The 25572-nt window shown below is 55.6% G+C and overlaps 8 protein-coding genes across 8 annotated transcripts; 3 read left to right on the forward strand and 5 right to left on the reverse strand.

Moving 5' to 3' along the window:
• Positions 1-511: 511 nt before the first annotated feature.
• On the reverse strand, positions 512-2014 carry VDAG_08210 (amine oxidase; the record flags this gene model as incomplete). The annotated part of the gene is made up of 2 exons (XM_009657587.1): positions 512-1750; positions 1811-2014. 2 exons carry the CDS (start codon positions 2012-2014, stop codon positions 512-514), a joined length of 1443 nt encoding a protein of 480 aa, XP_009655882.1.
• A 3000-nt stretch (positions 2015-5014) lies between these two features.
• VDAG_08211 (uncharacterized protein) lies at positions 5015-6883 on the forward strand (the record flags this gene model as incomplete). Its single annotated transcript, XM_009657588.1, has 4 exons — positions 5015-5872; positions 5923-6156; positions 6218-6514; positions 6572-6883. 4 exons carry the CDS (start codon positions 5015-5017, stop codon positions 6881-6883), a joined length of 1701 nt encoding a protein of 566 aa, XP_009655883.1.
• A 205-nt stretch (positions 6884-7088) lies between these two features.
• VDAG_08212 (lactose permease) lies at positions 7089-8930 on the reverse strand (the record flags this gene model as incomplete). Its single annotated transcript, XM_009657589.1, has 5 exons — positions 7089-8067; positions 8125-8185; positions 8241-8315; positions 8369-8647; positions 8717-8930. The coding sequence occupies 5 exons, from the start codon at positions 8928-8930 to the stop codon at positions 7089-7091; spliced, it is 1608 nt and encodes a 535-aa protein (XP_009655884.1).
• A 1826-nt stretch (positions 8931-10756) lies between these two features.
• Positions 10757-12958, reverse strand: VDAG_08213 (uncharacterized protein; the record flags this gene model as incomplete). Its single annotated transcript, XM_009657590.1, has 3 exons — positions 10757-10956; positions 11024-11213; positions 11282-12958. The coding sequence occupies 3 exons, from the start codon at positions 12956-12958 to the stop codon at positions 10757-10759; spliced, it is 2067 nt and encodes a 688-aa protein (XP_009655885.1).
• A 1187-nt stretch (positions 12959-14145) lies between these two features.
• VDAG_08214 (sarcosine oxidase) lies at positions 14146-15549 on the reverse strand (the record flags this gene model as incomplete). The annotated part of the gene is made up of 2 exons (XM_009657591.1): positions 14146-14341; positions 14420-15549. 2 exons carry the CDS (start codon positions 15547-15549, stop codon positions 14146-14148), a joined length of 1326 nt encoding a protein of 441 aa, XP_009655886.1.
• Positions 15550-16168: 619 nt separating this feature from the next.
• Positions 16169-16848, forward strand: VDAG_08215 (uncharacterized protein; the record flags this gene model as incomplete). The annotated part of the gene is made up of 2 exons (XM_009657592.1): positions 16169-16388; positions 16460-16848. The coding sequence occupies 2 exons, from the start codon at positions 16169-16171 to the stop codon at positions 16846-16848; spliced, it is 609 nt and encodes a 202-aa protein (XP_009655887.1).
• Positions 16849-17116: 268 nt separating this feature from the next.
• Positions 17117-18433, reverse strand: VDAG_08216 (uncharacterized protein; the record flags this gene model as incomplete). Its single annotated transcript, XM_009657593.1, has 1 exon — positions 17117-18433. One exon carries the CDS (start codon positions 18431-18433, stop codon positions 17117-17119), a length of 1317 nt encoding a protein of 438 aa, XP_009655888.1.
• Positions 18434-23639: 5206 nt separating this feature from the next.
• VDAG_08217 (uncharacterized protein) lies at positions 23640-25292 on the forward strand (the record flags this gene model as incomplete). Its single annotated transcript, XM_009657594.1, has 6 exons — positions 23640-23671; positions 23840-23912; positions 23991-24199; positions 24261-24397; positions 24457-24620; positions 24687-25292. 6 exons carry the CDS (start codon positions 23640-23642, stop codon positions 25215-25217), a joined length of 1146 nt encoding a protein of 381 aa, XP_009655889.1. The 3' UTR covers positions 25218-25292.
• Positions 25293-25572: the final 280 nt, after the last annotated feature.

Raw genomic sequence — 25572 nt, forward strand, 5'->3', positions numbered from 1 at the left:
ATGTAATCAAATGGTCAAAAGCCCCGCAACCACCACTTTTGAAGCTAGTAGGCTCGGCACCGGGCCGCGGTGATTCGATCTGCAAGAATAGTCAGGGGTCGGGGAAAACGGCGCGACAAGGTGGCGACGGACCCTAGCATCGACCTGTGCCAAGGGGGAAGCAACCTGACCAGGGCTCTCGAAGCCGAAGGCTCTGAGATTTTCTACCGAGTTGGGGAGAATGGGGCCATTGAAGAATTGTTTATCGATGGAGAACAGACAGTACACAAGGGGGACATTTTGTTCCGCAGTACGCTGGGTCGCATGACTTCCCCTTCCGGACATGATTCCCGGCGGCGGATTTGATAAATGAGGAAGACGGGGTTCCGAGCACCGTGGCATGGCAGGATGTTACGCGCAGTAGCTTGCATGCTGGTGTGTTGATTGATTCTACCACATATGAGGAGCTCAGTGGCACATGGTACATGTACAATTAATCTATCTCATCTAGGTCTATGAGCAAGCTGTCCTATCACTCGAGGCTGGCAAGCAGCTTGGGAAGCAGGTACTGGTTGTTGTACTCCCAAAGAATGGTCGTGAACTGCGCAGACCAGGCACCACCTGTGTAGAAAGTGGATGAACGGCCTTGTAGAGCGTACTTCCTGGTGATGAATCCGTCCCGCAGCGTATCAGATGCGACATGGAGGTGCATGGCGCCGTGGTCAGACCACGCCGCGAGCTGCAGGGTCTGGTTACCGATTGCTGGGATGGTCTCGGCCTCGGCAAGGGTCCGGAAGGCGCGCTTGACCATGCGCTGGGCCTCACAGCTGTCGGTCGAGGCTTCGCCGGTGACCAGGACGCGGAAGTTTTCGCCGCCCATGTAGTCAAAGCGACCAACAAAGGGATTGGCAGGCAGCTCGAGCCAGTGGTTGGGAACTGCGGCTGCAGGCGTGTTGGTCAGAGAGCCGCTGACGGGAAGTGATGAGTGCTTCGCGATGCCGACGTAGACAGTTGACCACTCCCATTCAGAGAAGACGCCGCGCTCCTCATTGTCGAGTTCAATGCCGCGGAGGTTGGCGATAGTCGGCTCGAAGGAAATAAGCAGACGCTTGGCACGGATCACTGTGTCGCGCGACGAGCCACGGGTTCGCACACGCAATGTTACGCCGTCATCGGTGCGTTGGGACTCGACAACGGTGCTCGAGTACAGTACATCATCGCCCAGAAGCGCAGCAATGTTGTCATAGAGCTCCTGGTTCCGGCGAGAGGTAGGAACCCATGAGCCCGCAAGGCCGACAAAGCTTCGGGCGATCGGAGCACCAAAAGCCTGCATCACATACAACGTGGAGATGTCTGCCATGTCACCCATACCAAGCCCAGTGACTTGGAATATGCGAGGTACAGCGGCCTCGAGGCCGTACTTGGTGACGAAGGCAGAAAAGGGAAGTACCAGGTCTTCGGGGACATTGCCAGCTGTGGGGAAGTTCGCATATGACGGTAAGATCATGTGCTCGTACTTTTCGCAGACCTCAAGGTACTTTCGGAGAGCCGCAGTCGTATCGGCAGCGGCAGGAAGGACGTATCCGCCTTGGGACTCGCCAGAGTTGAAGTCGGCATAGGTGGTTGTGAGAGGAACGCGAGTAGGAGGACTCAACGAGACGTTGAAGCGAGCGAAGAAGTCTTCCGCGCCGGGATACTCCGTATAGGAGTTCACGCCAAAGTCGTATGGCACCTCGGTGTCCGGGTCGATGTAGGTCGCAACATGTCCTCCCTGAAGAGAGACCAGTTAGCCCAATTATTGACGAAGATAATTCAAAATACGGCAAATCACCAATTGGGCCTTCTTTTCGACAAGAATGACACTTTTCCCGTAGTCTTCACGTAGTCTGACGGCAGCATGCGCGCCGGACGCGCCTCCTCCCAGGACGACAACATCTCTTTCGATGACATTGTCTGGTAGAGCTGCGGCAGAGACGAGTGTCACACTGGCAAACAGACTGCACAGCGTGGTGGACAAGGACGGGAACAAAGACATGCTGGGCAATGAGTGAACCAGCACCAGTCGACCAAAGGAATAACGAGAGTGGACAGGCTGGACTAGAAGCTGCCTTCCTGGCATCGCCCATAGCCGATTTTGTCGCAGGCTATGGTGCCTTTTATTCAGCCGTCTAAGGATTCCAGGGACCAGGGAGCAATCCTCAGGTGAGATACCATGCAGCAGGTGGTATGCTGGGCTACTGCACCCATTTCGTCCGACTCCAAGACGACGGGGCATTAGCGCCAACCCCTCGTGCAGGAGAAAAGTGGTCTGCTGCTGGATGGAGACAGGGGTTCGCTGCCAGGATGTCATACGAATCCTTCGCATACGCTTGGCGGCACGCGTCTAGCGATGAATGAAATACGTTGACGGTCTTGTCGACGCCACCGATATTCGAAAGCTCGGCAGTTCGGATGAAGGGTGACTAACGTGCCCATTCTGCCTCGTGGGTGCTTGGAGTCAACCGCTCAACCCCCGTGAGCAAATCTGGCAAGCGTGGTCAGAACTGCAGGATGCCGCATGCATGCTTGACCTCCATCCTGTTCCTCGTACATCAATGCCCTGTCAACCACATCGGTATGATGCGTTTGATCTGCCATGGTGAGGCCCAATCTGTTCGGCTGTAAGATACGCGTCCGATCTTGCCCTGTCCAATCCGACATGAACGACAGCAGCCACGTCGGTTGATGAACAGTTGTGGCGGTACAAGAGTCTGGGTGGCAGAATGAATCAGGCTGCTCCGTTCATACAAACACTTGCTAATACGCGTTACACAGTGGCAAAGTGGTCGTGGTAGGTGGCCGCTTACTTCATACTTTGGACTCGATGCGCACGCTTGTTCAGCGTACGATCATTTCGACATTCATGTTGGAGCCGACACGTCGAGAAGGACAAGAAATGTATCGACTTTGTCGGGCGTTACGTGCGCCGTCAGGTGATGAGACCATGATTGTAGAGATCCTCCTTGCGATCGGTGTCTGCGATCCACATGCGTTGTATCGAATGAATTTGGTAGCCCTTCGTCAAATCGATACCCATGATCGTTCCAAAACGTCGCCGTGCAGCGAAGCCTCAGGTCACGTACATCGGGATCTCGTGGCGCTCCTTCAAAAGCCTGCGAATAAATTAGCAATGTCGCTATGAACAGCATGTAAATCATCGTGCTGCGATGCCTGGTTGCCCTGTTGCCAGTGCTGCCTCCAAGCTGACATGGTTATATATCGCTTAGGTAAACCACAGTATAATCTGGATCGAGCGGCCCTGTCAGGTTCCCGAGGCAGCTGCGCCATTGGGAGCGAGATATTACAACACTTGAAGTATCGATTGTGATGGGACGTTTTGCGACATCCTTTTTCGGGCCATGCTTTGGACTCGTAAGGTCATTCAAGCGCCCAGCACGGGATACAAGGATTTGCTGCGCTTACGGGAGAGGTCAATCTGCCCCAAAGGTGGCCTTGAGGTTGTTTTTGGATGGTTATAGGACTCAAAAGCCGTCTTGCGACCATGAGGGAATACAAGTTGCTTATATTGGCGCTGGCTATGCTCAAATAAACGGAAAGAGGTAGCGGAGAGAGCAGATTAAGGGCATACGCGGTCCCCGCCACAGATGCGTGCTAGCCTTGGCATCAAGAGACATGACGGCCATGATGGACGAGGAGCAAAGTTTAAGCACTGTATCCGGGAGGTTATCTACAGAAGAAAAGAAGGAAACAGTTGACGACACCACGTAGTTGGGACTAAATCATGATAAGGAATGATAATGTGATTTACAGCAGGGGAAATGATGGGAACGGTGGGCCTACGTCTATTCGCATGGACTCCCGCCGTCTAATGACTCGTGATGCCCCTACAGTCATCACTCGTCACATGCCAAAAGGGCGAGGGTCTGTGATGTTCATGCTCAGACAATAGAGCAGTCTACGTTGAGACGTTACGCTCGTGACCCTTCTTCTCAACCTCTCGTCAGCATTCTGCTGGAACATCGAATCATTGAGGGGGGGAATATTCTTTTCAAATTCCAAGCTCGAAACAGGACATGTCTCGTCGTGGGTGGCCATCCTGTGTCGATGCTCAGCTGGGTTCAGCTCGGGCCAGTCCAGCAGGGCACATTTTGCGACTTGTCTTGACAACAGGCCGCTGTTGGAAGATTCGCTGCACCAGACTGTCAAATGTCAGTTCCATTCACGTGGCATTCGCGAGACGCCATTTCTAGGCAAGGGATGACAGAAGGCCTCGCAGGTCCTTTCAGTTCGACGCCAACATTATCCCTGGCTGATTCTGGTCGAGGCATAACCTGAACTACTTACCATTTGCAATACGATTACTCTACGTGTTGCTCAGCTCGTGTCACTTCAAATATTGTGGCGCCATGCTTCCTACCAACATGATCATAGCTTCAGCAGCTCACCAGTCATCGGGTTCCCGGGGGCGCAGCGTGCCTGGCCAGGCCCCGTCAACCTTGTTTGCACATGGGATGGACGCCTCCGATTGATTTAAGCTTAATCGTTGGGCAACGACCGTCCAACATACGAGCCCATTTGTGTCTTGTTCAGCGTTGCTTGGAACAGCCACGGCCTGTTTCGGCTGCTCCATTTCCCTCAAGTCTAGGGTCCAAGTCGTTTTTGAGCCTAGCTCTCCGCCGGCGTGACCTCAGCCGCAGTCTAGATGCACAGCTTCCAGCAGAATGGTTCAGCTTCGCCCAAGCGCGACGACTGCTCATTCGACGCCACCTCGCCTAGTATTTGACCTGACCGATTTTGACATGCGCGCAGGTGACGATGGCGTCGCGGGTCAATGGCTTTCCGGAGGCTGCGAACTAAGCTCTATCTCAGTGTCAAAGACCATCATCACAGGCCTCCCAGAGGGAGATTACTAAGTCGCAAATGCTTGCTATAAGTGAGTCTGAACGCCCCTATGAAAATGTATTGGTAGCCTATGATCCAGTTACGACTACATCAACACAAAACCTATTCGACTCCCTCGGTGTAAGGTACCATCATGAGGCTCCCAATCACTTCAGCCGTGTACTTGGCTGTTCTCTTGGGTTCGCGCGTTGTCGTGGCCCAGTCTGAGGATCCTGGCGCCGCCGTCAGCACCATTACAGATACCACCACCAGTCCTGCGGAGCCTTCTACCACTCCTGATTCCGGCACTACACCCTCTGTCACTGATGGTGACACCCCAGACCCTCAAGTGACACCCACAGAGACCGAAATCACCGATCCGACAGTTCCTGTAGTGTCCGAACCTACTGTGACAGAGTCTACGGTATTCGAGCCTGCAGTGTCGAGTATCTTGTCTGGCAGCCTAGACGGTGTATCTGCCAGCACAACAGACGATGCCTCGTCCACCAGCGAATCCTCAGGGTCCATCTCGCCCAGCGCCTCAGCATCCGCCTCTCCTGACGAAGGAATGGAGATTACGGCAGTAGAACTGACCGAAGGCGAAGAGTCTACACTCGAGACACCACCGGATGTCACCACACCCGAAGAGCATGAGGCCGAGCTCGTGGAGAATCTGCCCGAAGTGCCCATGACAGAAGAAGACGCCAGAGACGTCGCTGTTTTGGAAACAGTCATGTTCGACTACTTTGTCGAGAACGCGCCTGCTCCAGGCGACGTCGGCAAGCTTGAGATTCCCGAGGCGATCTCGCAGTGTGAGGTGGCCTTGACAAAGAGAAGCGTCTGGGCTTCGGGTGCTGAGGCCCCTCGAGACTTGACGTCTCGGTCTCTTCGCGGAGGCTGGGACCAGTGCCGATACGTCTCGTCTCTGCAGTTCGACGTATACGTCAACTACATCAAGGAATCATACGATGCCGTGAGGCCCAATACGCTTGCGGACAGAATCGACGGTAGCGTAAGTGGCAGCATCGCTCAGAACCATGAAACTTGTCCTGACTTATATAGATTACATTCCTCAACTCCGTCTATGAACCTCTCGGAATTACCTTTAACCTCAAAGACAAACAATTCTGGCGCCCTCCGCAGACGGGCGACAACAGCGACTGGTCAGAAGTCAACAAGCTCGAGGACAGGCTGCTGCGATGGCAGCGAAATACTCGTGCTGGAAACAAGATGTCGCTCAATATCTGGCTGGTCAACACGCTCAAGAGCGCTGATGGAAAGAGGAGCCTGAACGGGGTGAGTCCATACTCTGGTACACATTGTCCCCCAGATGAGTTTTCTCACTGACGATCCGCAGTATGCCACACACCCTGTCAGCTTGAAGGACCCGAACAAGGCCTTCCGTGACGGCGTGGTGATGAAGGAGGGGCGCATGCAAAATCGTTACGCGCCGACTCTTGTTCACGAGGTAGGCCACTGGCTCGGCTTGCAGCACACCTTTGGAACGAAAGTCGCCAAGGCGGCGGACGATTGCCAGGCGGACGACGGTCTTCTGGACTCGACGCAGACGAGGGGTGCACCGGACTCCATCTATGAGTGCTCACAAATTCCTTGCGACGGAGACACTCCTCAGGACATCTCCAACTACATGAGCGTAAGCGATGCCGTTTGAAAGACAAGTTTGACAAGCTCTGGCTAACTTCTCGTTCAGTACTCAGCCTGCCGAGGCCGGGTTCCCGCCGAAGGTCTCACCACGGACCAGAAGTCTGCCATTTTTGCACGCACGATGAAGTTCCGCAGGTCCAATTCTGCAGGCGAATGTGTGGCTGAGGATCCCGACCCGAATGCTCTTGGGAAGCGCTCTTCGATGCAAGACCTTCTCAACGGCAATTGCCCCAACATCACTGCCGAGACCGAGCGAATCATCAACGAGAAGGTTAGCGTCGCTTCTGGACGTATGGCTACGTCCCACTGGGCATGGGCTTTCGTCACTGTTGCGAGCTTTATGGCTCTTGCTATGTAAACCGCACAAGTGATTTCTTGATGCAATGGTACTCCCACTGGCGGCACATGCCACTTTATGGTCTGAATATCATGGTTGGAAGACTGAAGCGGGATGGAAACGTGAATATGATCACATGATTAATTATTGGTTTTAAATGCTATTTTATCTTGTACAAGGCGTGGGCAAGCTTGTAAGCCCGTGAAAGGGTACAGAGCCTCTGCGCTTACTCGCGAATTCCGACGACATTACCAGCCTCATCAACAGAAACCGTGGTCTTCTTGGTGGACTCCTTGCGGGGGTTCGGAGCCTCGAAGACGACCTTGAGCTCCTCAAGCGTCTTGCCAGCGGTCTCGACGAAGAAGAAGAAGATGATGACCATCTCCACGCAGATCCAGACAATGTAGACGATGTACAGCTTCCATCCAATCTTCTCCATGCCGACAGAGATACCATAGCTGTTGACCATGATGGCAACGTTGAGGAAAAGGAAGTTGAGACCGGAGCCACGAGCACGGGTGCGGTTCTCGAGACACTCGACAGAGTACAGGGTCTGGAGAGGAGTGAAACCCCAGGCGAAGCAGATGCCGAAGAGGTAGATGGACACAATGACGCCGTACGACAGGTCAGGGGTCTTCTCCGAGGAGGCGGTGAAGGCGGTGAGGAGGATGTAGGAGATGAGACCACCGCTGAGACCAGCCAACATCATCTTGCGACGGCCGAGCTTGTCGAGGAGAGAGGCACCGTAAATGGCGGCGATCATGGAGAAGATGGGGTTGATGGCGTTGAGGAGGAGCTGGGTGTCGGTGTTGGTGATGCCGGCCTGCTTAATCATCTCAGGCATGAAGTAGCTGACGACGTTGTTACCGGACCACTGGCCAATGAAGGACATGGCGATGACCATGAAGAGACGGTAGCGCGCGGCGCGGGTGTTGACGAGCTCGCGGTAGTCCCACCACGGGTTCTCGTCCTTGGTCAGCTTGTTGTCCTCGACGATTTCGTGGTACTGGAGCTGCACGACGGGGGCGTTGGCGTTGCCATCACCGTGGTACTTGGCGAGAATGGCGAGGGCCTCCTCGGCACGGTCGTGAGAGATCAACCAACGAGGAGACTCGGGGAAGAACAGAATGAGCGCCATGACGATACCAGGGAGACCGGCCTGGATGACGGTGGGGGTGCGCCAAGCCCAGGAGTTGTCAAGATGACTGAATTCTATTAGCTGCGGTTCTCCGTGATGCAAAGTAAAAATCAGGGATGCTTACAGGTTGGAGCCGTAGGTGGTCCAGCCAGCCAGAATGTTTCCGAGCCACCAGAAGTTGTTGTCTATGTCAAGTCAGAACGTTGCGAAGATAACAGAGACGAGTGCATGCCAACTTACACATGCCAGCCATGAAACCTCTGTAGGCCGGGTGAGCGAGCTCGACGGTGTAGGCAGGACCAGCAGCTGAAGCGACTATTGGCGAGTCAGTAGTGGACTCAAACGTTACATGCGCGACTTTGACCTACTCGAAGCACCGAAGCCGAGAACAAATCTGCCGCCGATGAACATGCCGAGGGAGGTGGCAGGAGTTTGGATAGCAGTTCCGATGAGCACAATAGCACAGCCAACAAAGATACAGATACGACGACCGTAGCCGTCAGCGAGCCAACCGCAGAAGGGGAAGGCCACAACCTGGCCGACGTTGTAGATCATGAAGACAATACCGGTCGTGGAACCGGCACCCGTGAGGCCGAAGCTCTCCTGGTATTGGGGCATGGCGTTGATGGCGCCCATGAGGGAGCTGTCTGTTGGAGGCAGAGTTAGCGAAAATGTGTATGACGTAGGGCTCGCGACGTGGGGGGGGAGTGGCGTACCGAAACCGTTCATGGTCGAGACGAGGTAACCAATGCCCATGATCATGTACAGACGGATCATGTTGGCGCTCCAGATGTTGGGCTTCTGCTCGGCCATGGCGGCAGCCAGGGCAACGGAGGTCGCGTTGACCTCTGTCACCTTGCCGACGCCCTCCTTGCCGGCCAAAGGCTCCTCATGCTCAAAGTGAGGCTTCGTCTCTTCGTGAGTCGCCATGTTGCTGAGTGGATGCTGCTGCTGCTCTGGAACCGACTGTTTGGGACCGGATGAGGAGAGAGTTCCATCAAATCCTCCAAATCTGGGGATGTCGATCACCTCTTATACACAGCAGCAACGAAGACTGGGGCGGACCGTCTGTCGGGCATCGCTCCGAACTGCATGTCAGAGAAAACGTGGGATTCCCCAACTCCATCCCCAGTTCCGGAGGGGTCTGCGGGGATGGTTGGAGTCTGTCTAGAGGGGAAATCGTTATGCCCCTGGCTCTGTTTGGTAGTCCCTTGAATCTTGCCCCCCTCCTTCTTCTCGCCCACGGGGCACACGGAGCCGCCAAGCGCACTCGTTGCTGTCCTGGGGTTGGCTAGATCGTTGGGGCAGCCGGGTCTAGCCCTCTTCGTCCCTAGACCCGGGTCTTCATTTCTGGCTATGTCTGAAGTTGGTCCTAGCATCGCAATTCCCTGACTCGGAGCCGAGTGCCGGCTCTCGTAGTCTGAATGCTCGTGTACTTTGTAGGACGTGGGTGGGCTGACCGGGAGCGTCTTTTTTTCTTCCTCCCTTTGGTACAGCATGGCCCAATCTCACGAACTGGAGACCAGAGCGGAGAATAACACACACGAAAAAGGTCGAGCTGGACCCCCTTGTACATAGCAATTTGGGTTCGAGTTTGTCATGTGATGCAACAAATGTCGCTTCCAGCCAAGCTGGGCTCGTCAGAGGCTTGAATTGCGACACACTTTTGCTATCGATGACGATATATCGCGGGACAACGCCCAGGAGCGGGAGGATTGCCGGTCCGGACAGGTGGCTGCGCCGCATCGGTCTGGCGTGCAGAAGCTTGATCGGGAGGCGGCGCGGCTCAAACAGCAGCAGGACACTGATGTTTATTAGCAGCCAACAACAAGAACACCTCAGAAGGACGCAAGCTAAACTCGATTGTGTGCATGTGGGCTGCTGGTGCTGTTGAACGGGGATGTCAGTGCCGAGGCAACCCACATTCACGAGTCAGCCAGGGGGGTAAAAATCTCCGCCCTGGCTGGTCATGAACCGGCTGTTGCCGCTTCTTGAGTGCCAAGAGCCTGCGTTGGAGGCCGTGGCCCTGCTTCTGAGACCCAGTCGAGCGGCCAGTATCCCGCTGCTATCCCGCCACGTTGTGGGGGCACCACTGTACAAGCTCGTCCAGACCTGGAGACGGTTTCGCGGGGACTCCCCATGGGCGTGTGTTGCTGTGCAAACATTGGCTGACACCAGCGCGGAGAAAATATCGCATCTCGGTGTGCGGCTGGCCGAGCTGCACGTTGGTGCGGCCTCTGGCGCGCGCCTCAAGTTATGGCTTTCATTTCTGGCGTCAAGGCATTGGGCGCTAGGTGGCTCACCAGTCATGTCATATACTTTCTGTGCTGTCCGATCTGGCCAGGGGGACCTATGTTGGGCTGGCGGCGCTGCCCTTGAATCGCACACGATGTGGCACTTATCTCCGAAGCGAACGGGTCCTCTGATGAATAGTGGACAAACGAGCGCAGTGCCGACGGTAATTAGTGAAATCAAGTTTTTCTGCATCTCTTTACTTGCTCACGCTACATCAAATCATGTACAAGAAATCCTTAGTCTGCCCTCGTGCATCTCCGAATTCGACTTTGCTGCATCAATGGTCACCCACCACGTGCGAGATCATGGCCCACATGCCCCGACAATAGGCTTGTCACGTCCTTTCTCGATCAATGCTTATTTCCAAACAAGCTCGAACCAGCTGAACACAACGGAGTTTCCCAGAGACTGCACGGCCCGGTCTCTCTTGGCGGTCATTCCAGACCACCGGCTGTTGTTGCTCAGACAGCTGCTGTCGGGGCCGCAGGTGCGGTAGCAGCATCGTCGGGCACGAAGAAAGCCCACTCGCCGTTCACATCAGCAACCGTCAGTTTCAGATCATCATTGTCGGCCTCGAGGGTGCCAATGGTATCGTCAATGACAAACGTGTTGGTCTGAGTGTTGAGACGGCCAGCACGTCCGCGACTGAGGTTGAGAGGGTCTGAGTGGTACAGTATCAGCACGTGAAGGTTAAGCGCTATGGATGTTTGACAAGGAGAGAGACTCACTGTTGGGGTTGATGACAAACTCGACCTCGGCCTTGGTGAGGCCGGTGGTAACCTCGGGAGCATTCACCTGGTAGGAGACATTCTCGAGGGCCTTGAAGCCCGCAGGTGCCGCCGGGGGGTTGGCGTTTGTCGTGACCGTCACCGTGACGGCCTTCGATGACTGGACGCCAAACTCGAAGCGGCCGTTGCTCTATCAGGTTTGTTAGTCTCGATATTGACTATTGACTGATGGTCAAGATCTTAGCATTGTGGACTTACGCCGGCAGGGAAGAAGGTCTCGGTGTCCACGTTGGCAGCGATAGAAACAGGAACACCATACTCGCCGCGCAAGTCGGCATCATTGGTGTCAACCCTGTCGTTGGCGTCGTTGTCGGTGAGATCAGCAGTGCTGTCGTTATCCGTATTGTTGCCAGCGGCCTGGCGCTTGCGCATGGCCTCGCGACGCTTGGTGATGGATCGCTTGCTCTTCTTGGTGGCGGGCCTGGCAGGCGTTGGCGCAGGAGCCTGCCTGTTGTCATCGGTCAGGTCGCCGTCAGTGGCGCTGCCGTCATTGTCCGTGAGGCTGTTGACGCCGTCAGTCTGGTCACCGTCGGTGTCACTGGCAGGGTTGCCAGCCGCCTGGCGCTTGCGGTTGAGTCTGCGCTCAGCGGCGGCAAGCGCCCTCTTGGAGTTGGACCTTCGGGCAGCAGGCCTCACACGTGCAGGGGCAGCGGGCTGTCTGTTGTCGTCGGTCAGGTCACCGTCGGTGGCGCTGTTGTTGTTGTTGTCAGTGGCGCCGTCAGTGACACCGTCAGTTGCGTTGCCATCGGTATCAGTGAGAGCACCAGCCTGACCGGGAGCCGGAACAGCAGCCTGCGCCTTACGGGCAAACTTGCGGTGCCTAGCGGCCAGCGCGCGCTTAGACTTGGTAGACCTGGCGGGCGCGGGAGCAGGAGCGGGCGCGGCCCTGTTGTCGTCGGTCAGGTCACCGTCGGTCAGATCGTTTTCGGTGGCCGAGGCAACGCCATCAGTGGCATCGCCGTCAGTATCGGTCAGAGCACCACCTCGACCGGCTCCTTGGCTGGGAGCTGCGGCCTGTCGGCTGACCTTGCGATGTTGAGAAGCGAGAGCGCGCTTGGTGTGAGTGGACCGCCTGGCCGGAGCAGGTGCCGGAGCGGGCGCTGGGGCGGGAACAGGAGCCGGAGCCGGGCGGTTATCATCCGTCAGGTCGCCATCGGTGGCATCATTATCAGTGAGGTCGTTGTCAGTGGCCGGGTTGGCGCCGTCAGTGGCATCATTGTCGGTGTCCGTGAGATTGCCTTGGCCAGCACCCTGAATAGGGGCGGGAGCGGCAGCTTGAGCCATGCGAGCCACCCTCCGCTGGGCAGCTGCGAGGGCACGCTTGGAGTCGGCTCGCCTGGCGGGCTTGGCAGGCGCCGGGGCCGGCCTGTTGTCATCAGTCAGATCGCCGTCAGTGGCACTGTTGTCTGTGACACCATCCGTGACACCGTCGGTGGCATTGCCGTCGGTATCTGTGGCGTTGCCTTGGCCAGTAGCCGCGCCAGCCTGGGCCTTGCGGCGGCTGACCTTGCGAGAGGAAAGATGGGTGCGTGAGCGCTTGGACTTGGTCACATAACGCTCGCGCTGGACAGGGGCGGGGGCCTGTCTGTTGTCGTCAGTCAGGTCGTTGTCCGTGGCGTTGCCGTCAGTGGCGTTGCCGTCGGTAGCATCGCCGTCGGTATCAGTCTGATTGCCGCCACGGCCTGCGCCCTGGCCTGGAGTCTGACCAGGGGCTTGACCGGGAGCCTGCCCAGGGGCGCCGGCTGCCTGAGCCATGCGGCTGACCTTGCGGTCATTGGAGGTAGAGACAGATCGCTCGGAAGACTTTGAGGATGTAGGAAGGGCGTTGATGGCAGAAAGCTGGGCGGCCAGCACGACGACGGAGGAGAACTTCATGGTGAAGGATATGAAAAGTTGGATAGAGAGTCTACTCTGTGTGTGAATCGAAAAACTGTCAAAGTTTGGAAGGGACTGGAGGTGGCGCCTGGAAATGAATGGCTAAAGCAACGTGAGAAACAGATTGAGAAGTAAAGACTTGTGAAGCGGAAGTGATGCTGATGATGGAGAGACAACAACCACAATGAATAGAAGCGACAGCCAGCACCATTAAATACAGTCGTTCGTGATCGATCAAATGGTCGCGTGCTTCGCTTCCGCAACTGAAGCCCGAAGGTTCCGTAGGGGTCCGCCAAGGCGGAGTTGAAACTCGCATAGAGCTACACGTTGAGATGAAACCAAGTCAGGCGCGGGACGATCATGTCGCTTTCCCCACAGTTTCAGACGACGTAGGCGACATGTGTATATTTAGCAACTAGACATCCTATCACGAGTCATCAACATGGCATGTCATCTGTAGATACCCAATCCGAGACCAAGGTGGCAGTGTCCACTTTGGATGGCCTACCCGTTGGCACCCCTTAGGGCCATTATCATCTGAACTCGTCTCTCGCAGCATTACCTCATCGGAGGATGGATCCAACAGGTTGAGACACCGACTTCAGACACACCTCGTCCGTTCTTTCGTCCCAAAACCATCCGTTCAGCCTATTCGTCGTGTCCAACCATCTGGTCGTCGGCGATCGCGAAGAACTACAACTTTGGGATGCTACCATCCTCATCAGTTGCTCTCGGACGTGTTCGTCGAGTCAGCTCAGTAATCAACACAATACAGGGCTGCGCCTCTTCAGATCTGTGCCTTGGTTGTAGTTCATCAACTAGTTCGTTGGCATAGCCATGATTCACGAGCCCCCGCATCAAATGCCTCATATCGATATTGTTGGGGTACAGGAGAAGCTGGGTTCGTGGACGAACTTGGTGTCTGCAGACGTTGATCAAACAACCTTATGGCGATTTAACACGTTCCGTCTACCGGTGCACCCCGGTTCCTCCGTGAAGGAGCCTTGAGAGCCTGCCAAAGTCCCCTATGTGCATACGTCAATGCGACGATACGGAGAAGAGATCCGGCGTATTGGAACCCCGTACCCACCGAATCGCTCCAGGCTACGCGTCGTTCGACAAGGATGCATTTACGTCAGAGCTTGCAGGAAGTGGGATGTTACCTCCCGACATGATTCACGGCCATGTTACAGCCTCTCTTGCTCCTCTCGTGACAGGTGCCGTAGAGCCGGTCCGCCTCGACTCCCGTCGCCCGCCATGACGAGCTTGCTCTGGCCAGGCTCAGCCGCCCTCAACCTCCACTTCGCGCGGACCTCCGCAGAGGCCTTTGCCTCGAAGCAGTCGGCAATCTGCTTGCCAATAACGGGCAGGAATTTGAAAGCGCTAGATTCAAGTCATTAGCAATATATCTGTTTGCCCAGTGGGGCGGCGGCGCATTGCGAAAGATCAACACAGACTTACTGTCCTGAGCCACCGGTAGCAATAAACAGACCCTCTATCTCTGGGTGATCGTCGACAACGAAATTGCCCTCGGGCGTGTCGTTATACCAGCATAATCTCGTCTTGATGAAAGGTCTCTCCGCATAAGCTGGTGCCAGAACGCGCAGGCCCTCGCGCAGACCTTGCTCGGCATCTTCCGGGATAAAGTCCGCGCTGGCGTTGCAGCTGTTCGTCTTTGGGACGGATACAAGCCTCTCCCCGCTCACACGGTCACCCTGCGCCGGGAGCTTGGTGGCGTAGCCAAAACCATGCCTCACGACCTTGAGTATGTGCGTGTCTGGCGTGGGGGGGAACGTGAAGACTCCCGAGTCCATGTTGATGATGACAGGCGTGGGCTCCATCGCAGCTGCTTCTGCAGGCGTCAACTGGATAAAGGCGACGGGCTGTCCTGAACCGCGGACAGCGTGTTCGAGGCCACCGATCAGACCATTGGTCCAGGCGCCGGCCGCCAGCACGACGCGAGATGCCTTGAACGTCGCGCCGCTGGCCACTTGGACGCCGACGACTCGCTTGCCCGGATCATCCCGCAACAGCTCTGTCACGGTGCCGTGTTGGCCAGTCATGAACGAGACGCCGGCCGAACTGGCGCGCGCGGCGAGAGCCCTGATGCTGGCTGCCGCGTCAACCCAGCCGCCTTGGGTGTTATGCGCAGCGTTCAGGCCCGTGAGGTCAGCGGTGGCGCCAGGATAAGCGGACCTGATGGCGGCGTTTGATTCGTCTGAGCCCCAAATGTCGACCTTGACGGATCCCGCCGACCTGTCCCTCGCCTTGACGAAGTAGGGATTCCCATCGTCGGCGGCAAGCATGACGAAACCACTCTCGTGGTAGAAGGAAGAGAAGTCGGGCTCGCGCCACTCTTGAATCGCATCGCGCGCGAGTGACTCGTAGAAGGAATCGGCATACTCGCTGCGAATGATGCGCGAGATGTCGACGCTGCTGCCGTCCGGAACCGGGGGCAGATGGCGGTCGAGGACGGTGACGCTGTCGTAGCCGCGACGGGCCTTCAGCTCATAAGCGAGACTGAGGCCGAAAACGCCGGCGCCGATGATGAGTACATCCTCTTGCGGAGACGGGGGGCGGAACGCGGGCATGACTACGGGGGTGTTTGGGGTCAGACCGGGGGTTGGCGGGACTTTCAGTGTTGGGAACGCTCCCGCTGTCCAGAAAAATATAGGAAGCAAATTGCGCCCTTCGACTGATTTACGCTAGTATTTCAGTCGCAAATCCTTCTTCGACCATCGGTCTGCTAGAAGCTGACGCGTGGGCGGGGAACCTTCGGCGTCTCGGCACAAGATGAGTCAAGTTGGTGGAGGACAACGTCTTGGAATCCCTCGATTCGCTGCTCGGCTGAGGGTATATGGGCCTACACCTGTAGGAACGCTGATTGTGAATTTCCAATGCTTTAAGTGATGGCTCCAAGATCCCGTCTATTCAGAGATCAATGGGCCTGACATTGCCAAGGGCGAAAGGGGTGGGTTGAACCATGTAATTCCTATGCGAAGCACACCAGGGTCTCGGTTTACGAGCCAAGGCCGAAGTTCGCATCATGGCGAATGTTTCTCTTGTGCGGGGTCCAATCCTTCGACGAGATCAGTAGACAACCACTCCAAAGGGGATTGAGGACAGAAGAATCACGATGTCGTAGCAACGTTTTTCTTGCTTGAACGCAATTCATAGCAGCTCATCCTGAACAGTCAGGCGACCGAGACCATGGCAGCGCTGAAGTCACAGCCAGAGCAATACCACATCAAGCCCACGGCGCACTGCCCAAACAACGTGCTGCCCGTTCTCGTCTATCGCGACGTGCTGCCTCGACCTCACAACGAGGTCACAACGAGCGAAGCGCTCGAAAAATTTGGCTGGGAGAAGCGCGGCACGTTCGGCACAATCATCATCAAGCATTTCCACCCAAACACGCATGAATGCTATGGTCCGTTGCCCATGTCGAGCTGCACACTGGCCAGCACCTGTAGTAACGCGAATCCTAACATGCCACCATAGGTGTCTTTCAAGGCAGCTCGGAGCTCGTCTTCGGCGCAGGCGGAGCTGATGGCCCGGCCGCAGGCGTGACGTGTCGAGTCTACCCCGGCGATGTCATTGTCGTGCCGGCCGGGGTTGCTCATGCTTCGGTGCCGACTGTCGGGAAGCCGAAAGTGAAGTGGGATCTCGACGAAGACGAGCTGCACTACAAGTACATCGGTGTGTACCCCAGGGACGGCCCGATTTGGAAGGTTGAGTATGGAAAGGAAGAGGTTCCGCAGAATGACCCATTGATCGAGGAGATCGCGTTGGTCGACATTCCTGCCGACGACCCTATCAGCGGACCAGACGGGCCCCTGTGCCAGATCTGGAGGGCCGCGAGGCAAGGAAAGTGTTCTGAGACGTTCTAGTCATTAATCAGGGAGGCGAAGGACTGGATGCCGTCAGCCTCTTTGCAAAGCGAATGACACAGCCAGCCCACAAGATATGTCTGGACAGATCCAACATTTTCTCACGCAAAACGACAATAGTACTATTCCAAAAGAAAAAAATGCCACCAATTTTCGCAATCCACAGAGCCAGGGGTTCGAAATATCATTGCATACTCCATAACTCCTTCGGCTTGCCAAGGGTATCATAAGCCGCCATTCATCATTCCGTCGTCGCCATCGTAACTCCTTAGGCTGCTCTGTCCACCAAATCAGACACCAATGTCCACACCGCGCGGGACGCGGTGAGCGTTGAAGAATCGTCCTCCCCGGAGCCCGTCGCGAAAACCTTGATTCGGTTCTCCGACAAGGCGAAGCCGCCACAGGCGATCTTCGTGATCCGGACGCTCGGGTGAAAGAGGTCAATGGCCAGGTGCTTGTCAAAGTACTCAGCCGTGGCCTCAATAAATGGCTGCCTGACAACGCCAGCTTCCCGTCCCTCGCCATCGCGCCAGGCCCAACCCTCCTCACTGCTGCCGCCTGCCAGTTTGCTTCGCTTGCGGGAGTCGTTCTCCCAGCTCTGAGACGCGCGCTTCCTCTTTGACCCAACGCCTCGTGACTCGCCGACCTGGACGAATCGACCGAGGTCTGAGGGCGGAATGATAATATCGACTGACTTGATACCGAGACTCTCGACGGCGGGAGCCGAGCCTTCGAGCGCTGCGACAGGCTCTGTAGGCGGCGCCGTGAAGAATCCCAGCGTTAGAACGAGGTCCTTGGCCAGAGGACCCTGGGTAGGCAGACCGGCCTGCTCGATCCATCGCTCCCACGACGCAACGAGGGTTTTCGTTCCGAGGCGCAGGGGACTGATGCGACAATCAAACGTCCTCGCGAGAAAGTCCGTGACAAAAGCCTTCATCGGCGTCGGCATGCGAAGAAGCAGCAGCGGAAGGTGAACGAACCGCCCTTTCTCCGCTTCCGTGTCCTTATCTATCCCAAGCCAGCCGGGCATGGCCGCTCCATTGCGCCCATGAAATGCATCGTCGGAAGCCCGGCCTTGGCCCTCGAGCTGAGGCAACATGATGGCCGTGCAGAGGGCATTCTCGTACCGCATCTCGATGCAAAGCCCTCTTGTCCCCGTCGAACCCGCGCCGCCGCTCGCGCGCCCGAAGATGGCGTCGCTGCTGAGATCACGGCTTGCCGGCCGGTGTGTGTCGTCCGGCTCGTGCCTCAGCAGCGCACCTGCTTCGAACCACCGCATGACAACGCGCTCGAGGGAGCCTGCGCGCCCAATCGATGTGTCGCTGCCTTCCAGGCCGACTTGGACACCCCGCACGACGTCGCCCACGAGAGTGTCGCGTAGCCTCAGAGCGAGATCGTTCAGCCTGCTTGGCGAAAGAGGCTCGTTGCCGATGTAGAGGGGCGAGGTGCGATGTGTTGAGAAGGATGTGTTGAAGAACGGGGGTGGAGGGTCGTGTAGCTCTTCATTTGGGTCACTGGTAGGCGGCGTCGAGACTGTCGCAGTGACATTCGCGCCCGAGGGGCGTTTGCGCCTCCGAGGAGGCATGATTGAAGGCCTTGCGAGGATGCTCAGGACGCGATCGCTAGTCGAGGCAGAAAGCAACGTGAAAGACCCTTCGTTTCCCGGGCTAGCAGAGGTATGAGTCGTGAAGCAGTGCTGAGGTCGAAGAGTGGGATTTCGGTATGGGAATTGGCGTCGTGCAGGCAGTTGATTGAAGCAAGTGAAGGTGTTGTTCCGTTGACGAAGGCGGATGTTGTTTGCAGAGCCGAGTCGCGATGGCACGAAACGCGTCACAGGCGACAAGCACATGCCAGCTGGCGCCAGGCTATTTGCGAACCTGCCAGGTTCCCCTCCCCCGCATTCTCCAGAAATGCACGTCACCGCTCCCACCACCATGAGAATCGTTAATCACCTTCAGTCCAATGATTGAGCAAGTCGGAAAGTATTCTTCTGGTGCATTCTGAAGACATGTTGAATACGCTTGTCAATAGCTTTGCTAGTTGCAAAGGCAGCAGCACGTTCCAGCCCCCTTAATCTCCCTACCTACCTAGGTACATTACTTGAGCTCCACCACTTCCACAAGATGTTGGTTCACGGACTGCGTAGTTCGTGTATCTTCTGCTGTCGGTAGACCTGACTGTTCTCGAGTACCTGTTCGCTTCCAGACATAGCAGGCCTTGACGTCGGCCCCGACAACAATCACTTTTGAACACTAGATGGACAAAAGGTTTCTTCTGATTGGAAAATGAAGGTGATATCAGACAGAGAGATACCCACATCTAGACGCGATCCAACGAAGTCTGGCATGAAGACACCTCATGGCCTTGAGGCTCACATCATCCGTGAATAAAATCATTGACTATGCTGAGGCTCCCAGTAGCGATGATTCCAAAATTCCAATGTCTGGGCCCGCATGGCGCCCAGCGCTATTCTCCCATAAGTTCAGAGGAGAAGGCGTTATCTGATATTCCTTTCAGTGAAGATAAATCTAAGGGAGCACGGCTAAGCCAATTTTTTTCCCCTGAAATGACGATTGTGATGCAATTCCTCTGTCAGGTTCATAACGAGAAATCCTTATGGTGCTCATTTTGGATGAGCGTGTGGGCTGGTCCTGAAAGGCATGATAACTTGTCATAGGCCCAGCACATCATTCTGATCTGCCAGAGTCTGAGCGCTCGGCATTCAGTTGGTTTAGAAGAAGCTAGATGAAAACGCGGGAGCTAATGTCAGCTCGAGGGCACGTATATTGCAAGTCATCATGTATGAAATCTCTACCGTAGCATCCTTTTGTAAATAAACCTCCAAGGTACAATGTTCGACACGAACACGGTTGCTCACCCAATGCTCACGTCAGACTCGTAAGGGTTCTTCATATATGGACCCGTCGAGCGACACGTGTATTCGTACTGGCTGGTGCCGGGAACATGGATCTTTACAAGCACTTCAATGGTTCGCTTTGTTTGCAATACGTGCTATACGTACAGCATCAGAACCCGAGCCGCACAGGAAGCGAGGCAGATCCGGCTAAAACATTCTTTTACCATTCGGAATTAGAAAAACTCAGAAGGGAAAACAAGTCATTGCCGAGGCTAATCACCACAAAGAATGCACCTGGATGGGACTTCATGATCCCGAAGTCCTGGCATCCCGGCAGTAAACTTCGTGATGTGGGAACAAGCCTTTGAGATGAAAGACTGGGCTTTTCCACTTGCGGCATGCTCGTCAACGGGTTGCATCGTCGAAGCATGGCCAGAGGTGGGTCAGGTTGCTATCGCTTGCGTGGTGGAGTTCCGAACACAATAAGGTAAGCTGAGCTTGTCCACCACGGAACTCTGTTCGTTCCGTGGTACCGGGACCAGGCTTGCGACTATGGAGAATGGAACAGGGAAGCCATTGTTCATAAACGTGGTCGTTACATTCACTGGAAGAGCACACCAAGTTCCATCTGTGCTCCACCCAACACGGCCACTAAATGCGAGAAATATAAGGAGGGATTATATGACGTCTTCTGACCAGGTTGTAAGCGGACCAGGTCACAAAGAATATCCGTTGTCGGATGGATTTTCTTTTTGGGTGACCTTGCGATGGAGTCCCTCTAGGCAGTAATAATAACATCGCTAGTCACATGAGTGGTGGGCTTGAGAAGCACTCGTACTGCCTCGTGAGCGCGGCGGGCCGTGCCATGTTTGGCCGCCATCTTTGGCCTCACTATGCTGTTGCCTCGAGCTTGTGACGGAATCGAATTTTTCTCTATAGCATCGCGGCCGACTGTTTTCTCATCAGAAGGTCTTGTCTTGGAGGGCGTGCACGGTGGTCATGTATTCAACATCGAACAGTCTCTCTATTGGCATTTCAGCGTGTGCCAGCAGGAAGGCCCTGGTCACGTATTTCATTCTGCATCTCCGGATGAACTTTTGGATCGGATGCTCAGTGTGTGCCATCAGGTGCTCCATGATCATGGGCCACTACTTCTCGCGCCTCAGGTAGAGGAAACCAGGCTAATAGTCGTCAGTTCTTGAGGGGGGGGGGGATGTTTCTCGGTTCTTTGACCAGGGTCCCGGATCGAGAACAAAGAGACAGCTCTTGTCAAGTAGCGATTGGCTCTCTTCCTTATCTACTACCGAGGGCGATTAAGGGTTGACGTTTCCACCGGATCAGGTGTCGTCCAAGAAAGGAGGCTTAATTGACTGGATCATTCTCCAGGGGGCATTTCCTGAAATTGCCTTCGCAATCACCTCAACAACGGCAGTGGTTTGGCCAGCTTAAGTTCCTATCGTGGGACTCGCCCGCCAATCAAAATTCGAGGCAAACAATAGAGACGCTTGCTAATCTGTCCCCAGATAAAGTGCTACATACATTACAGAGAAGGTGAACCTCGGAAGACGGTCGTAGTGGTAATCGCGGCGATAGGCCGAAGGTCAAGGGGAGTCACACCGAGGATGTTCCTGACAGCGGAGGCGAAATGTCGGGGTTGCGGGGATACTGAGACCAAGCCATGTGTAAAGCACGCGATAGGCATGAATCGTTCTAGGCGCTCTGTTGTGCGACACCATCTACAGTGCAGCTGGTGTTCCGCGACTTTAGATCGCGGCTCGCTAACTCTAGCCAATGGTCAGGCGTTCGCTGGCTGGAATCGAGTGAAGGTGGTGTGTTGACTCAAACCTAAGGTCCAGGCCCCCAACTGACATGAAGACTCGCCACGTGGAAGTGGTGACCCTGGTTATCACCGACATGCTTCTCCTCTCGACCCGCAAGCCAATAATCGCCTTCAACTGCTTCGTCCCTGAGGGCTCATGTCTTGGGTGCCAGGATGAGCTTGCGGCGGAGATTAGCAGATATGTCGGAGGAGAGATTGGAGGCTGGCAGCCGAGACTCGAGCCAGAGTCTTGGGATCGATTCCTCTCATTGCTTGCCGGTGTAAAGGCTATTGAGCGCCACCAGGCAGGGGCACTGTAAATCACTGCATGTCATGGAGACTTACATGGTCTGCATCGGGCTGCCATCACGAGACCTCTTCAAGCTGGCTCCGCAGCTGTCGGGGCATGGGAAGGTCGAGTCTCGTCCCCTTGCCTTGTCACGCACAAAGCCTCGACCTTCCAGCGTGCCGTGTCACCTCCGACACAAACACCTTCAGCCTTGAGAATCTGGGCATGGGGACTCAACGCCGTCTCATTTGGGTTTCAGGGTACGCCTGCAGCGAGTCTCCTGCTGCTTAGGGTGCATCCTGCGAGCTGCATCCTGCAGACTCTCTTTTGGGAATTGCCGCATCCGCCGCTATTGGATGTTCATCCAGCGATACAACACTGGCAGCCATCAATGAGTGCTGAGGCAGCAATCACGAAGACCCGGCTTCGTGTAATGCGTCAGCTGGTTCTACCGGCCTGGGCCTGCTTCTCGCTGTTCAGGGGGGGGTGGCGTCATGCCAGACGACTTGTCAAGGGGGAGGCGCCCTCTGCAATGGGTACACTTCTCGCGTTGTTTCTTGGGCCGAGCGTGCATTTGGCTTTGGTCTAGTCAGGATCAGGCTGTGATCCGCCTCATGCTCGACTCATGGCCGTTAGTCGCGATTCAGGGTCCCGCAGCAACCAGCCTTGGCCGCCTACAGTACTCCCTCCTTGCCCCTTTTATCAATCAATCGATCGAGCAGCCCTTCCCCAGCCGGACTACAGCGCCGAAACTCAATGGCAGTGCTGCTGAAGCCGGCTAGATCTGGGCCCAGCTGGCAGAGAGGTCGCATTCATTATGCTTCGGGGGAGTGCCTGGCAAAGGGTTCTCACGACCACTTCCTTCTCTTGCTTGCGCATCTTCTGTTGTTCGTTGCTTTTCCTGCGAGAAGTTTCCAATCGCTTCTTTGATTCATGACGATAAGCGTTGCAAAGCACGCGAGAACTGCCAAAAGTCCTACTAACGGCCGCTGATCATGCCACGACCTCGGCGCGGCGTGCCGTCATATGCGCCGTCTCTGGCCGCTCCCTGGTTACTGTCCAGTGGCGTCCCATAGCGTCACAACTAAAGCAGGGGGTCCTTATTCTCGAACAAATGCTACTCTTCCAGAGGACGCCTATCACTGGTCAAATTGTCTCGGCATGTCGTGTTTCCCGACGAAGAGCATGGGCGAGGATCGTCTCTCTCCAAACAGGAGCTCAGCAGAACATGGGCGCACAGCACACCCACACGTGGCAATGCCTTCGCACCATGCATATGCGACCCGGGCCATGTCGCAGTCTTTGCACAGGCGTCCCTTCGATGGAACGTCGAAAGAAAGCCACCGCGCCCTGCTCGCCGGATCGAGGCTACCGCTGAGGGCCGCCTCCACGAGTATGGGCAGAGATGGAAGGCTCGACGGAGCCTCTCAAAGGGACCGTGAAAGACCTTGGGTTGGCTAAGCCAGGTTCAGTCCTAATCCCCGCTCAGTCTACGACCAGTCCACCCCACTCCCCTATTCCCACCCACCACCAACCCACCCGTCAGTCCGGACGTGCTCATGGCCTAACGGGTGGTCCATTTCATTAAAGATGGAGGGGGCACCAGTGTCGCTCACGGTCAGTTGCTGACGCGCCGTTGCTTCGAGTTTCTCATCTCGTCCAAGATCTACACAACCAGCTTTTCTTGCCTCCTCCGCCAAAGAGCGTGTGCACTTGTCGTCTTTCTGTCCGGGTCCCGATCCTCGCCGGACCTGACGATTGAACGGTTAAGAAAGGGTTGTTGATTAAGCAAAGCTACCCGCTGGCAGGCTGTCTTTCTCCCCGCCATGTCGCACCTCGCTGTGGAAACATGGACGTGGTATGGCTTGACGTGGCTCGTGGTGGTAGCCAGAATGTGGGTTCAATATTCCCCTCCCCCAGATTCCTGACTCCAGATCCCCCATACCCTCTGCAATTGCACCCACTTCGTGTGACATCTGACGATAGCTTTCTGTTACTTCATCGGAATCTAACATGCGTGGTCTAGGCTTTCACGCAGGTTGCTGCAGGGTTCATTCAAGAAGCTGCAGGCCGACGATGCCCTCATGATGTTTGCCATGGTGAGTGCTTCGATCCCCGGAAATTTCCCGCCTCTCCACATCATCCACGAGATTGTCCGGGACTGACCTCAATTGAAGCTCTGCGACACTGTCTTGATCGCGGGCATGAACATTATCGCGCGCACCAATAGTAACCTGATCGCACCTGGTACTGACCTCAATTTCACTGCCGAAGACATCGCCGAGCGCGAGTCTGGCTCGAAATGGGTCCTCGTCGTTGAACAGATGCAGTGCGCCGTCATCTGGTCGGTAAAGGGCTGCTTCCTAATCATGTACAACCGCTTGACGTTCGTGTCCCCTTTGCTCCAGAAGTCGCCTTGGTCCAATACTTACTCCTCTTGTCTACAGCATGAGTCTTAAGCAGAACCTGGCAGTCAAAATTGTTGCCGGATATGTCGTCGCTGGCTTCATCGCCATGGAAGTCCTCTACTTTGGTGTCTGGTGCAGACCATTCAGCCAGTACTGGGCTGTCCCCCCGGACAACAGTCAGTCTATACCACCCTTTGACATCGCGTCCGATGGTTATCCTAACCCAAGCTTTTAGCCCAATGCTCGGCTGCCACGAATCACCTTATCACCAACGCCGTCATCAATATTTCTTCGGATGTCATGATCATCCTGATCCCGATGCCGGTGTTCCTCCAGTCCCAGATTGCCCAGAAGAAGAAGATGATCCTGTGCGGCGTCTTCGCCCTCGGCGCCTTCACTGTGAGAGCAACCCTCGGTCTCGCACTTTCTCCGTCATCAGTTGACTGACTCAACCCTCCGTAACAGATTCTCTCAGCCATCCTCAACAAATACTACAGTTTCAACGAACCCTTCGGCTCGGCCTGGACGTTCTGGTACATTCGCGAGTCCTCAACCGCCCTTATCGTCGCCAATTTACCCATGACCTGGACAATTCTCCGACGTCTCTTCAACCTCAAGTCCTTCAACGGCAAGTCGTCGAACCAGCGCTCTGGCTATCCTTCTTCAACATCGCACTTCCGCTCGATGACCTACAGCCGCAACCCTCAATCCACGATCCGCGGCGGCGATCACGACCTCGACCCATCTGCGAGCGAGGAACAGATCAACAGCGGATTCGGCGGCATCCCCCTGAAGATTTACCAACAACACAAGGTGGAAGTGACTTCCCACGAACTGGGTCCACATGACGGGCGCCGTTCGTCGGACGGCTCTTTTCGGGAAGGCGTGACGGTTACTGTCACGACAGGCCACAGATCAGATCATGATACCCGGGACTTGGAAACCTCGTCCAGTACGTCAACTGTTGGGATTGTCAAGGCGTCAAGAGGAATCTAGGAGGATAGGTATGTAGGAGGAATAATGAGGATGGACATGAGCTGAGGCTTCAATATACCCCCCATGATTTGTGTCAAACATGGTGACGTGACATCGTGTGTGAGCGGCATCAAGTCCTCAATTGACTTGTTTCATAGGGTCGGACGAGAAGCCACGTTGGGCGAATTGTAAAAACCCTCCACGCGACGAATGGTACTGAATGCTCTGCCCCAGCGACGGTATCGTGGTAAGGCAGCGACTTTTCACAAAGTAGGCGTCCACGGACGCACGAACATGGGTGCTGCGATCAAATGTGATCGTGGCTTACCTGAGGGTGCCAAGGTCTATATCGGAGGTTCCTACAAGCGACAAAGAC

Source organism: Verticillium dahliae, genomic scaffold (genome assembly GCF_000150675.1).
Source record: "Verticillium dahliae VdLs.17 supercont1.19 genomic scaffold, whole genome shotgun sequence".
Taxonomy (NCBI): Eukaryota; Fungi; Ascomycota; class Sordariomycetes; order Glomerellales; family Plectosphaerellaceae; genus Verticillium; species Verticillium dahliae.